At 38.6% G+C, this 14,245-nt stretch overlaps 1 protein-coding gene across 5 annotated transcripts in view; it reads left to right on the top strand.

Moving 5' to 3' along the window:
* The first annotated feature begins 409 nt into the window (after positions 1-409).
* The window catches only part of LOC100370274 (eukaryotic translation initiation factor 4B-like), a 31,964-nt gene continuing 18,128 nt past the window's right edge, over positions 410-14,245 (top strand). For all 5 annotated transcript variants that reach the window (XM_085494888.1, XM_085494887.1, XM_085494886.1 and 2 more), the window contains exons 1-5: positions 410-471; positions 5,272-5,424; positions 11,238-11,449; positions 12,602-12,721; positions 14,166-14,214. In XM_085494888.1, coding sequence (XP_085351014.1) covers positions 459-471; positions 5,272-5,424; positions 11,238-11,449; positions 12,602-12,721; positions 14,166-14,214 — 547 coding nt within the window. In that variant the 5' untranslated portion in view covers positions 410-458. The remainder of the gene's footprint in view (positions 472-5,271; positions 5,425-11,237; positions 11,450-12,601; positions 12,722-14,165; positions 14,215-14,245) is intronic.

Raw genomic sequence — 14,245 nt, 5'->3', positions numbered from 1 at the left:
CTCCAAAATAAATGAAGTTCAAAAATGAACATAAGTTAATTTGAGAAAGCGCGTGATAATGTTGCCAAATAAATAACTTACCTTGTTATTTTTTGAGAGGGGAGAGGGGATCAGAAAATAATGTTATACCCCTCTTATATTATAAACGTTTTATGGTAGAGTGACTAGAATGCGATTAAAGCAAAGCTTTAATAACTTTGCAAAAATAATTATTCGAGAAACGACTAAAACTAGTTTCCGTAAGACATTTCAGTATACCACAATCCGAAAGGTTAGGGGTCATATAGAATTATTTAATTATAGCGTTCGTTTATTTTTAATTTATAAAATAATTATTGTCAAGAGTTTACAACACCGATAATTTTTATAAAATATGCGAATATGTGAACGTCAAATAAAACATTTTGCGGTCACGAACATCCGGGTTCTTTTATTTTTCATTCGTTCACAAATCCAATATGGCTGCCCCAGGTAAGAGCAACACGTTTTTGCATCAATGTTTCCAGATCGAAAATCACGCCCATTTACCTGATCATTTCAAAACAAATTGTCTGTAGGCTTTTTGTAAATGTATGGTTTAACATATCTTCGGTTTTTCTCGCTGATTGTCTGAGTATGGGACGAAATATTGCCCAGGAAATTATGAATGGGTACGTTCTGGTGAATCTAGCGTGGCAAGATCAGTAAAAAATGTGTGGCGATTGTCGATAATTCGCCTGCCATATGCTCACAACATTTAAACATCGAAATGAGCAAATGGTGAATTCCTTTCACCAAGCGTGTAATGATCATACGACGACACACACATTATACAACACTACACAAATGTAAAAATATTAGAGCACATGAGAATTCGTAGGGAGAGTTTTGTTTTGTTATTAATTGAGACGGTAATATTGAAAGTGAATCTTCATAATCGTTATATTCGATTTGACTGCCGTAATGTGATTAATAAATTACAACTGTTGTATGTATTCTGCGAATACACAGTGGCATACTGTCCACTACATTTACTGTCTATCATTCTTGTATATCATTCTAGAAATCACCATCATCAGTCATATTCATCAGTGATCATTTCAAAGCACAGTTATACATGTAGCACGGACATCTTCTCAGATTTATACCATCTCTGATTCAGTCTCATGTTTTTCCCACATTGTTTATTCATTAATCTCATAACAGAGGGACCTCTATAGACCAATTTTAAAATGGACTTAGTGTCTTTGAAACAAACCGGACTCATTGCAGAGAAATGAATGAATCACATCCTTTTTGAAATGAATGGGAATCACTACCAAGGCAGTAGTTCTGCATATCACTAATACTGCACTAAACATGCCACTGCATGCACAAATAGTTTGTAATACCATTTGTAATACATCGTCCAAAGTTGTAATCAGCAATACTAGAATCCTGTGATGTCTGGTATGAGTCTTTTGACTAAATAGAGCAGCCGTGCTGTTACTCTGAGCGATCAATTTGCCGTCCTCGGTTGTATACTGAATTTTCACATGGCCTTGTGACATCCCTTGATAAGTTTGGCATAACTCTGTCTATAGGTGTTTTGCAGCTTTTCACGTAAAGTCCAACCTGAATCTGAATCATTTAAAAATGATCACTATAGATTTTGTTGAACTCAAATTTGGCAGATTTCCACGGAACTTACATGTTGTATTATGTTGATATACATGTCACACGATTTGAATATGTCCGGGTAATTCAAACAACGTCTCATAATATTCACCCACCATGTGGTCCTACTTTGGATTTTCCATCTCAAGATGACATGCGTTGTCGCATACGACTTATTTACCACTTCCGTGTCACAGAGAATGTTCTAGAACCGTACTGTGTCTGGGTGGAATATTCTAGATTTTTTTTGAAACTGTTTGAATAGGTAATAGAACACTGTAGGAGGCAATAGAAGGTAATGGAACATTCTAGAAATTTGTAGTAAGTTCCAGACTCATTATGTATGCTGATGTAATGGTCTATTTATAAACAGTGGGGGTATATATAGGGGAGTTGTTTAGCACTGAGTTCAGATCGGAGATCTCGTTGAATTGTATTGGAGTTTAAGTATTTCGTTATTGGAGTAGTGGAGTTTTACCGCATTATTGTACTTGATGTTTGCAGAGTATAATTATACCTGTACCAGTTGAAACCTCGTTTGTTGGCTCTGTGTTCGCATGCTATCATCGCCGCCAGGGAAGTCTTTCTGTTGTTGTTGCCATTTTGGTATTTGAACCATCACACCTGTACTATACCAATTACGGTAATATTACGTTGCGTGTGACATGCGTGTTTCATGGCTACAATGTACATGTAAAATTCAAAACCAAATGTATACTGTAAATGATTTTACATTGCAAATTATCAATTTTACATCAATTTTTTGTGAAAATGATTGTGTCCAGGAGCTTCAACTTGTTTGGATTGTGAGGACTAGTTTATAAACACTACTGTCAACTTTGCTAGCATTATGGCATTAATTGCATTCAAACACAGCTCTTTAGCACGGGCTAAGAGATCAAATTTCTTAGCCTGTGCTAAGAAAATGTGCGTGAATGCTTAGCATGGGCTATGGAATGCTAAGTACAGGTAAGACGTGGTGCAGAACCTTAGCACGGGCAAACCAAGTGTGCGCGAATGCTTAGCCCGGGGCTAAGCACCCTCTGTGGCAACCTTTTGGTGAATATTGTACACGTGATCAAATATATGCAACTTTCCCATTTCCAAACTGGCAACTGAGCTCGCAAAGACTGGAACAACGTAGAGACAAAAGCTATACTGGGTAAATAGAAAGACAGTGAAATCGTGAGACAGTTGAGTAAAAAATGCTTACAAGGATATGCAAGCCAAATTAGAAGTGATGGGATTTTTGTTGGTGGTCAACTTCATACAAGAAAAAAATCGAAAATAAATTTGTCTATGACATGTATTAATAAAACTCTTTGCATTCTGTTACACAGTTATATACTGTTTCTGTGCATCCAAATAAGCTGGGTTTGTCTTCTTTTGCGTTCCTGTACACGTCACTTTGAAATTAGAACTAAACATGTAAGCAGCAGAAATAGAACCTCGCGCATGTATTCCATTTTGTGTTTTCATGATCAGTTTATTCTGTTGCCTGCCGTAAACCTAACTTTTTGTCATCGATGTTCTGTAACAGTTAAATGTTCACTGATACAAAGTTTGTGGTGTTTCTGTAATGCATTTTTATCTTGTAAAATGCTGTTTGCGCTCTAGAATAGTGGATATCTTAAATGAAATGAGTTTATAACCCCTCTGTTTACATCAGATGCATAAATAGTCTAATTTTATAATTAGATCTACTTAGCATCACCGAAATGAAGCCCTACAATGCTGGTTTAAATGGCGGTAGTCGTTAAGCATAGTACTGTTCAAAATGAGACTTATAGCGATGTAAACAATCTAGTAAAATACTTTATTTGTTCATATGAAATTCAGACACACACTGCCCTTTAACATCTATAAGTGGTGATCAATGATAAAACCTGGCAGTGACGTAATGTCTGATGTGCCCCCCAGTATTTGTGAGATTGTTGGTGCCTTCCATGTTTGGCTGTACACTAAGCAGGGGGAAAAGATTACTTAAAGAGTACTTTCTACCATCCATCTTGCTACGCTTGTGATATTCCTAGTTGGGTATATGGTGTCCAGTTGCTGGGGATGTAAAGCTGTCTGACACTGTTCTATTCCTGTCCTCAGTGAAGACTGGTTTGAACACTTTAGTTATCAACAGTACGCCTTGGATACAAATGACTGCCAAGACTCATTGACAGCATGAATACCACAAGACTTATTTTTGTCCCATCAAAAAGTGTTCTTACTTTTCATCAACTGTTCCAATTACCATGGTAACATAGATCAGTGGAAACAGTAGACTGGACAACAGGGAAAAACACTGAGGACAAAATACAAGCCCCGTGGCTTAGTACCTGTCGGCGAGGTAGCAATGGTCTGTTTGCTTCTACATATACAATGTACATATATTGACTTTAATAATAATGATTCATTTCTTTCACAATGACTGTCACAGTATTTTATTCATCATTGGTGATTTTGATAGTAATAAATTGGAATGTTATCTTAGTGACATGTGTTGCTGACAGATGGTCGGTGCTCCCTGTTTAGCTTTCCCATCGTTGAGTGAAAAATTGTGTTGGTATTATTATTATTAGTGTTGTTCTCCCAAGTTTGCTGTTTGTAAGTGTAGATTAGAAAGATTGTCCAAATTATTTATTTTTTCAGCAACTCCGATTTGACTATTTTGAGAGACTATAAATTATTCCAAACAGAATGTTAACAACAGTGTCAGTATATTTATGGAATTCAAACCTTTGAAAGTTTGAGAAAATTGGTTTTCTGTTTTTAATAACTAGTCTTTGCCATCCACCTTCTGTTGATACATGTGTGTGCAAAAATACAGACCTTACTTTTGAGAAAATCGTATGTTTATTACATATTAAGTTACTGCATGCATTCTATGCTGAAAAAATTAAATGTGGTTCACACAGATAAGAAAAACAATGTAATTTTTTTTTAACTCTGCATAATGAATGGGTTTGTAAAGAACAGCACCGGCCTTATTACTTAAATTGCATTCAAATTTTAATAGTTTGCACTACACTATGTGCATGTGTGATATAATGTTTTCTCAGGTAAAATGTTTCCGTGATCGCTTAGCATACTTGAGTATATTTGAACATTTCCTATTGTTTTGACAGATTCCATGGTATACTCAATACACAGGAGAAAATCAATTATAAGGGCAAAAACTCCGACATGCCTTGACCGTTTATATGTATCAGACATTCTGCCATTACATATGTAACACCCCCCCCCCCAGTACATGCGTTTGTTACAAAATCCAGGTGGCCATTTTAATGTTAAAAATGCATTAAAATCAAGAATTTCTGCTATTCCATACCCTGATCTTGATCGTACATATTGTATTATATACACTACATTGGTACATTGAGATTAAAACGAGCTGAATGTCAGCAATTGTGTATTAATGAATGCTGTTGCATTATGGACCCACGTCTCTGACATACATCAACTGACTTCAATCAAACTTTCCATCTACATTGTACATTATGTCATAATTTATAACATTGCTGTATGATTTCAGTTCTTTGTACATTTAAACAATATGTATTCTGTCATGTCATGAAGAGATGAGTTGATCTTTACTAAACCATTTTATAACTAATATTTTTTTTTAATTTTCCATAATGGCAGGCAAGAAGAAGGGCAAGAAGGGAAAGACAACCCTAAGCTTAAATGAATTCCTCTCGAAAGATGGTGGAGGTGGAGCTCCAGGTAGTAGCTATATACTTGCATCCAAATCTGTGAACTCATGGGCAGATGAAACTGACGATTTGGAAAATGATTGTAAGTTACTTTACTTAAGTTTACATATGAATAAGTTTAGCAGTAATGCCTCCATGATGAAGCACAGATTATGGCATGGAGCACTCAGTTGTCATGTTTTCAAAACAATATCACCTAGGTGCTGCAAGATATCAAGTAATTGTTGACAGATTTATCCTGAAATTATAATTAAAATCTTCATTTTCTGGAGATTGACATTTATGGCTATTGACATGGCTATTGACATCTATGGCTATGTTTTAACCCTTTTCCGGTCAGGGGAGTTTCACGCTATCAGGTTAAGTCGTTGAAAAACGGTCATGATTCAATGCACTCCAGTAGCCAGCATCTGTGCATGCTATCCTGCCAGACATTTTTGCAAAAATAGGCCATAGTTAACAGACTGTATCGACCACAGTTTTCACATTTTTTGCAATCTGTTTGCATACACACTTCATTACCACCATGGACAACAATTTCTCGTATAAAAAAAATCACCGTTTTATTTCAATACACATTTTTTACTGTCGTTAAGTAACGATGTTTTGCCCTTTGTACAGTCTCAATAAACACGTGTTAAACATTGAAATAAATATTGCTTAATTGAAAACACATTACAAGCAAGTACAAGGTCACTACATGAATGCAAGTTCGAAGAAAAAAAACGCGTGGGTATGGGGATATTTGGGACATGTACGGGGGAAAACGTGTTTGACGTACTCGACCCGTTAGCGTACATTTCAAATTGCAACGTATATTCAACGACTTGAACTACATGTGTAACATATTACAACGTACTTTCCGTGACTTAACTGATGTTATATTCAAGCTCTAACGTATATTAACCGACTTGACCGTATGAGTAAGTCCACACTTACAACGTATATTTAACGACTCAAACTGAGACTGAAACGAACGAGAACGTAACTGCAACGACTTGATCGGGGTTACCTTCACACGGCAACGTATATTCACCGACATGACCACATTAACAAACTAAATATTTCAACGTATATTTAACGACTTGAAATAAAAGGAACTAGCGAGAACGTTACTGCAGGGACTTGGCGTGTATATATACTCACGCAGAAACGTATTTCCACCGACTAGACCCGATGAACTATCCTGACATTAAAACGTATAAATACCGACTGAGCATGAAACTAAATTAACGATAACGTATTTTCACCAACTCAAACTATTGTACAGTTCGTGACGCTGTAATAAGTCCCAAATTTATTTGTTGTACGCCTTTCTTAGTCGTCCACCCCGGCGGGCTGCTCCCATGCGTCTGCCTGATGTAGAGGGCTGCTCTTCTGTACTTCGTGTTTGTGTTCCCACGGTGCGTTTTCCCCTCAGTGCCATGTTGTGATGAAAAGCAGCGAAACATTCGCCCGCGTGAAGGTGAACTTTACAAATTGGGCATCCTTTTGATGTTTCTGATAATCGGCCACTCGCAGTTTTTCTCCCGTCCTTGCTGCACTGCTTACACGATTTTTGACGCCCGGATAGTCTGCATATTTCGTGCGAATCCATGTTTTCACTACGAATAAATGACGTGTTACTTGGAAGAGAGCCAACTTCTCTTATGGATTTTTGAATTCTACTCGAGTGTCCACCAATCAGTTGTTTACCTGTGCGGATATTGAAGAATTTGTGCGTTACTTTAGTCGTGCGATTCAATGCCTTGAAACATTCATAAGCATTGACCAATGCAACATCTATGAGGTAACAGGCCATGTAGATCCACCAACGATTGTTTTTTCTGCCCGTGTGATAGTATTTTCGCCTTTGGTTAGAACGATCCACGCCACCCATGTGATGTCTGTAACATTGTAACGATACAGGCACGTGTCTCTCGTCATCTACTGCTTCTGCCGACGTAGCCAGTGGGGGATAGACTGTATTTAAAATCAATATTTGCGCGCTGTCATCCTGGTATGCAGTAATATTGATAGTGTCGTCCGGTCTAGTTGCTGCTTTCATTTCACCAATTTTCAATTTCAGCTTCTTGCTTTTCCCTTCAGGAATTAATTGCGGCGGCATGGTTTTCCGATTTCGTCTGCTAAAACTACCGACCATGTACACTTTCTTGTCTTGTAATTCAAGGGCTGTGTTAACTGACGTAAAAAGCGAATCACAGAAAAGAATATGGTTTTTTTCTGTGAAGGGCTGTAGCAACCGGTGTGTTGTCTTCTTGATTGTCCCAGTTTCTTTCTTTCTCCCCTCAATTGTAGTTTTATATTTCACCCCCAAATATGGTTCAAAGTTTGCAATGTAAGACGTTGTCGAGTCGCACACCTGCCATATTTTGAAGCCATCACGGTCGGGTTTGTGGGGCAATCTCTGCTTAAACTTGGACCGTCCCTTGAATCTAATCATACCCTCATCAATCGAAATTTCCTGTCCCATCTGGTAGTATCGCCGACAATTTTCGAGTACGGGTTTCAGCCACGGGTTGATTTTATACAACGGGTCGGCCTCTGATCGTTGACGGCGACGTTCAATGTCAGGATCCCGCCGTGGGTCATTTACTGGATCAGCTAAATGAAAATAACGCATTAGCATTTGAAATCTGGCCCGAGTCATTACTGATGCAATTCCCATGTTCTGCAGAAAGGGGTCACTCGACCAATAATCGTCGATTGCCGATTTGTGATCAACACCCATACATATCATCACACCAAAGAATGCTTGCATTTCAATGAAATTTGTATTACGCCAGCGGGCATTTAATTTTTTTGCAATGCATTTTTGATGATATATGGCGTATTTATTAGTCTCGGTGGAAGCCAGTTCTATCAGTTCTGGTGGGATAAATTTGTAGAAATATTCCACCTCACGAGCATATGAAGGCAGTTCGAAAGTTGGTCCAGGTTCGGGTTCAAAAACTGGAATAGTAAATATATCGCCGTCTTCCTCCGTGGCCATTCTCCATTCACCAGTGCCGGAGGCAACATAATCGAATGTAGCACCAATTTCTGTGTCGGATTCAATTTCAATGTCGCTATCGAGTACAGGTGGGTAACGTTGCTCTAAAAAATCGTCATTCTCAGCACGATCTTCATCGATTTCTGAATCTGTATCGTCGTCAGTTGCAACTATGAAATCATCTGGTATTTTGTGTCGTAGCTCACCCGTTTTTTCGTCCAATACAAGTTCATCATCACGCGTGTCCATTGGCGATGCGTGTGCATACACAACACGTTTTTTAATAGTTTGTTTTTCGGGGAAACTCGCAAGTGTTGATTGTTCTGTACCGCATACATTTTCTTGTACCATTTCTTTGGCGACATCGACGTTTTGTTGCGTACTCGCTGGGTCGATATGTTCAGGCCCCTGCTTTTCTGCGTTGGCAGTTGTGGCGGATGTCGACGGTTCCGAATCGCAAACATTGTCTTGCAAAAATTGTATCACATCTTCGACGGCACGTTGTATTTCAGCGTGACCAACTTCCGTTTCTTCGGCATCTGCTTTGTCGGCAGCTGGCGATTCAACCACTTTACGGTTCGTCTTCGATTTACGTTTGCCTCCTGGTTTGCCCCTGCAGTCCTTCAAACAGTTTTCTTCTGTAATCGCATGTTCATTGACAGAGGAGACAGTCTCCGACTTGCGTTTGTTCTTATTCTTTTTACGCCTTTTCTTGAGTGGACTATTATCACTGGTGTCCGTGGTACGCTCGGCTGGTAACTCACCGACGTCAAATGTTTCCTTTGCTTTGGATTTCTTTCTTTTTCCACGCTTTGCTGGTGAAAAATCTGTCGTGTCAATGTCAAACTTATCACTCCCCGTGCCACTGCACGATTGACGCGTTTTCTTCAGTTTCCTTCTTGCCTTCATAAAACACTTTCTATCTGTATAGGACGGCATATTAACGTATGTGTCGGAAAGGAGGCACACAGCGAGTCTGGGCTTTATCTCACTTTCTTCGGCCATATTTATACTGAACGACCAGATGTCCACAAGACTGCATCTCCCCACAATTTGAATATTTATTGTTATGTAAATAAATATGTTATTTTTTCGAACACAGATTGGTTACAATTTGCATACACATAAAATTGCATATGCTAGCTCAGACGGTGAAATCACGTGGACTTTAATATTTCCCACCACCTGTCCCGGTCATTTTACGTTGGTGATTGCCGACATTCCAAGCTCAGCCGTTGGAATCCGTTATGCTATTCATTCTAAGTGCCGGGACTATTTGCCAAGCTGGTCAAAATACGTTACTACCGTTATAACCGTGAATCGTGTCGTTCAAATACGGTTGTAATGCTGCAGTTTGCAATGTGGTCAAGGCGGTTTTTTTACGTCGTCGCAAACGTCGCGTTGTGACGGTAAAATAGTGAAATGAGCAGACAAGAGTATAGAATTACATTCTTTATTACTTGGTTAATTTATTTGACTTGGCGTAATCGAAAACAAATTCTCTCCCTCCATAATTTCGCAAGTGTAAAATATCAGGTTCCGTACAACGTATTATAAACGCTTGACCGTCTGAGCAACCTAAATAACAGGCCGTTTTTCAACGACTTAACCAGTTAGCTAGCTGGAGTGGGAAATTCTAGCATACCCATATTGACGGCGGTTTTTCACCGACTTGACCGGAAAAGGGTTAATTATAGCAGAATCATTAGTGTACATGTTTGAAATAAACTGTTGTACGGCTTGAATTTTGAAGTTGAGAGTCACCCACCCTGTTTCAATGCCGAACTAGATAACAAATTCAGTGTATACATGTATGAGAAACGATGTGTGTACCCGTAAAATCTGTATGAGAAGCCGCATCTCTAATAGAAGTCCCACGCTTTATTTTTGAATAATTGAGAAGCCAAATTTCTCATGTGTAGATGCTCTAATAAAAGCCGCATCCCCTCTGTTGCATTGTACCATTTTAGTAGAAGCCACGGTTTCTAATACAGATTTTACAGTATTCTTCACTGGTCCCAAGACAAACTTGTAATTCTATTCATGCCCTGGTGTAATGTAAACAACGTTTTGATCTGTCCAAGCACAAAATACTGACATTGACACCTCTCATTTGATGCATTCCAATCATCTCAGGAATTACATAGTTAAAACTTTGAGCCACACATTTTTCCTGCTCAAACTTTCTGTCACTAAATTCAATTTTGGACCAAAAATGAATATTGTGACATTGTTTCTAATTTTAGCAGCATTTGATGTGGAAATGAGCAAAATTTTGTGGATGGTGCCTGAAGTTGATATTGGCACTCAAAGAGATAAACCTTAGTAGAGCCTCTTTTTTTTTTAAAAAAAACTAATTTTCACACCAATCAAAGTCACCATTTTTGTTAATTTATGGGACTCACATCTTGCACATGGTCATCACTATTACCACCGCCTCTTAAAAATTATCATGTCTCAAATGTGTAGCATTTACACATCCTTTGTCATATTGTAAGACCAATGAAAATGTTTGTTAGTCCCTGATCGGACATAGATATGCATCATGTCATAGATATACAAATGTATTGGTTTGACTTTCTGATTTGAAATGGCTGACCGATGGCCATTTTGTTTTCTGTTTCCAGAGCAATATCTCTCAATATGGAGAAGTACTCGTTTGACGATCAGATACAAGATGACTGAATGTCAGTCATTTTAATGTTAAAAAATCATAATCAAGCATCAGCTTCTGGATCCATATCTCTGACATGTTTGTGTTCCAACTATATTACTATAAACAAAACAATATATCTTAAATTTGATAACTAACAGGGACTGTGTCATGCAAGGCTTGTTTGTTTGTGTAACCTTTTTCATATTGTCTGTTTGAGATATCTCATGTTGTAAATTATCCCGAGCAGTAGGAGGCAGTAATCCATCTTGGCCAGAATCTGATGTCTACAACAAACCAGCAATTGATAGATCCAAGTTGCCAACTGCTCCTCGCAGCTCACGGCCTGTTGACATTGATCGTAGTAAGCTACCAGCTGTTCCGCCGTACACTGCATTTCTGGGAAATTTACCCTACGATGTTGATAAAGAAGATATCTTCACATTCTTCAAAGCTTACAAAGTAAGTATCATTTTGCCTTTTCTAATAATATTTCTGTAGCTGGTGACACTTCTGGACTTTGAATAAGATTCACGCCTGGCTAAATTGTGTTTGCCTTTGTAAGTGTAAACCTTATTAATTTGGACTAACCTGATGACCATCTTGCTTTCATAATGGCACTGTAGGGCAATATAACTCTTGCGTCCCTATAGCATTTAACCAATCAACCAATTCTTCTGATAGAGTTAATGTTGTCATCTATTGTTGTGAGCTATGGGCAAAACAGTTGCTATTTTGTGTACTAAGAATTCATCTAGAGTTATTTGGGAACCAGAATTGTAATTGCATATTACAGAGTGTGACATGGTGGGAGTGTGTACAAATCTTTTGCTGAGCATGCAGTCGCTGGGCTGGCTTGGCTTGTTAGCTTGTGTATATATCTGGTAGCGGCACTTATGTGTGGGCTTTGAATACAAACACAACATTCAGCACCATCATTGGCAGTGCTGAACGCCACTTACATAAAACGTAAATTGCAGTTGACCTCACTGTGATGACACATTGGTTGTGGAATACAGAAAAAGGAACCGAAACACGCGCACTGCGTACACAATATGCTAATGACTTTAACGAGGTTATGACATAGATATATCTCCTGACTATTATTTGAAGGTGCAATTGTTAATAGAAAGCATTTATTGTGAAACGCCAGATTCGTGTATATTCGGTCTTGACCCCCCCCCCCCCCCCCCCCTCTGTCTATTTTGAAGACTGTACACGTTTTCTATCATACCCAACTGGTCACCAAATTTAACAACTTTTTCGGGCCTTTACACTTTACTGTAAAATACTTTATTTTAGCTGGAATTAATTTTCGCTGAAAAGACATTTTGGGTGTTTTGTGTGGAATTTATTTTCACTGATTTTTGACAAATTGAATGTAAAATATAGGAAAAAAGATATATTCGCTGGATTCTATTTTCATTAAATCATTCCTTCAGCGAAAATAGCGAAATTAAGGTGAAACATGAAAATAAAGTATTTTACAGTAGTCTGAATGAGCGTATGCAAGCCTAAATAGGTTTTGAGCGTAACCAGTGGCTGTTCCCGGTTCCATGCGACCAGCATGTATACATGCGTTGTGATTATTATTGCGATTTTACTTATTCTTAGGTGAGCGAAGTACGTCTTCCACGAGATGGTGGTGGAGAAAGTGGTCGACTGAAGGGATTTGGTTATGCTGAATTTGATGATGTAAATTCACTGATTGATGCCCTTGGAATGAATAATGAAGTAGGTTATAAGTTTTTTTTGCGAATATATTAAAAATGGCTGATTTGTAGCTAGTTATTAGTGATGTCGACCTATGGTGTACATTTATTTGATGGCATTGTTATGTAGGAAATATAAAAGAATTCATCCCATGTTTCAAATAACTGTAGTCTGCTGTAAATGCAAAACACTTGCGGAGAATCCATGTTTGACCCTGATTAAGGAACGGCAGTAGATTAAATTTGAATAAAATACTGAAGTGATTGTACTTGTTCTGAAAATTGTTTAAATTTGAATTCCAAGGTAGTGTTTGTGTCTACAGAAGTCAACAGTCTGGTCAACTTGAATTTCCAGCTATTGTGTTTACAGTGGTCAAGCAGTCTGGTCAACTTGAATTTCCAGCCTCTGTGTCTACAGAGGTCAAGCAATCAGGTCAACTTGAATTTCCAGCCTCTGTGTCTACAGAGGTCAAGCAGTCTGGTCAACTTGAATTTCCAGCCTCTGTGTCTACAGAGGTCAAGCAATCAGGTCAACTTGAATTTCCAGCCTCTGTGTCTACAGAGGTCAAGCAGTCTGGTCAACTTGAATTTCCAGCCTCTGTGTTTACAGAGGTCAAGCAGTCTGGTCAACTTGAATTTCCAGCCTCTGTGTTTACAGAGGTCAAGCAGTCTGGTCAACTTGAATTTCCAGCCTCTGTGTTTACAGTGGTCAAGCAATCAGGTCAACTTGAATTTCCAGCCTCTGTGTCTACAGAGGTCAAGCAGTCTGGTCAACTTGAATTTCCAGCCTCTCTGTTTACAGAGGTCAAGCAGTCTGGTCAACTTGAATTTCCAGCCTCTGTGTTTACAGAGGTCAAGCAGTCTGGTCAACTTGAATTTCCAGCTATTGTGTTTACAGTGGTCAAGCAATCAGGTCAACTTGAATTTCTAGCCTCTGTGTTTACAGAGGTCAAGCAGTCTGGTCAACTTGAATTTCCAGCTATTGTGTTTACAGTGGTCAAGCAATCAGGTCAACTTGAATTTCTAGCCTCTGTGTCTACAGAGGTCAAGCAGTCTGGTCAACTTGAATTTCCAGCTATTGTGTTTACAGTGGTCAAGCAATCAGGTCAACTTGAATTTCTAGCCTCTGTGTCTACAGAGGTCAAGCAGTCTGGTCAACTTGAATTTCCAGCCTCTGTGTTTACAGAGGTCAAGCAGTCTGGTCAACTTGAATTTCCAGCCTCTGTGTTTACAGAGGTCAACTTGAATTTCCAGCCTCTTTGTTTACAGTGGTCAATTTGAATTTTGATGCTTGTTTGTTTTTTCAGTGGTCATGCAATTTGTCGATTTGAATCCCCAGGCTCTGTTTGTATTGACAATTTTTAAGGTGTCATTCATAAATGACAAAACCTCGAAGTAGTTCTAACCAAGACATGACGAGACCTGTAAAACAGAGCTATAATTGTAACCTGTGTATTTCCTTACAGCCTCTCAGGAACAGACGTATTCGGGTAGACATTGCTGGACAGTCGCAAGGTAAGAGACTGTGTACCTTTCCGTATACTTA

Source organism: Saccoglossus kowalevskii, chromosome 21, assembly GCF_978046115.1.
Source record: "Saccoglossus kowalevskii chromosome 21, keSacKowa6.1, whole genome shotgun sequence".
Classification (NCBI taxonomy): domain Eukaryota; kingdom Metazoa; phylum Hemichordata; class Enteropneusta; family Harrimaniidae; genus Saccoglossus; species Saccoglossus kowalevskii.
The sequence above is the reverse complement of the archived record's forward strand: the minus strand, read 5'-3'. Positions and strand labels throughout refer to the sequence as shown.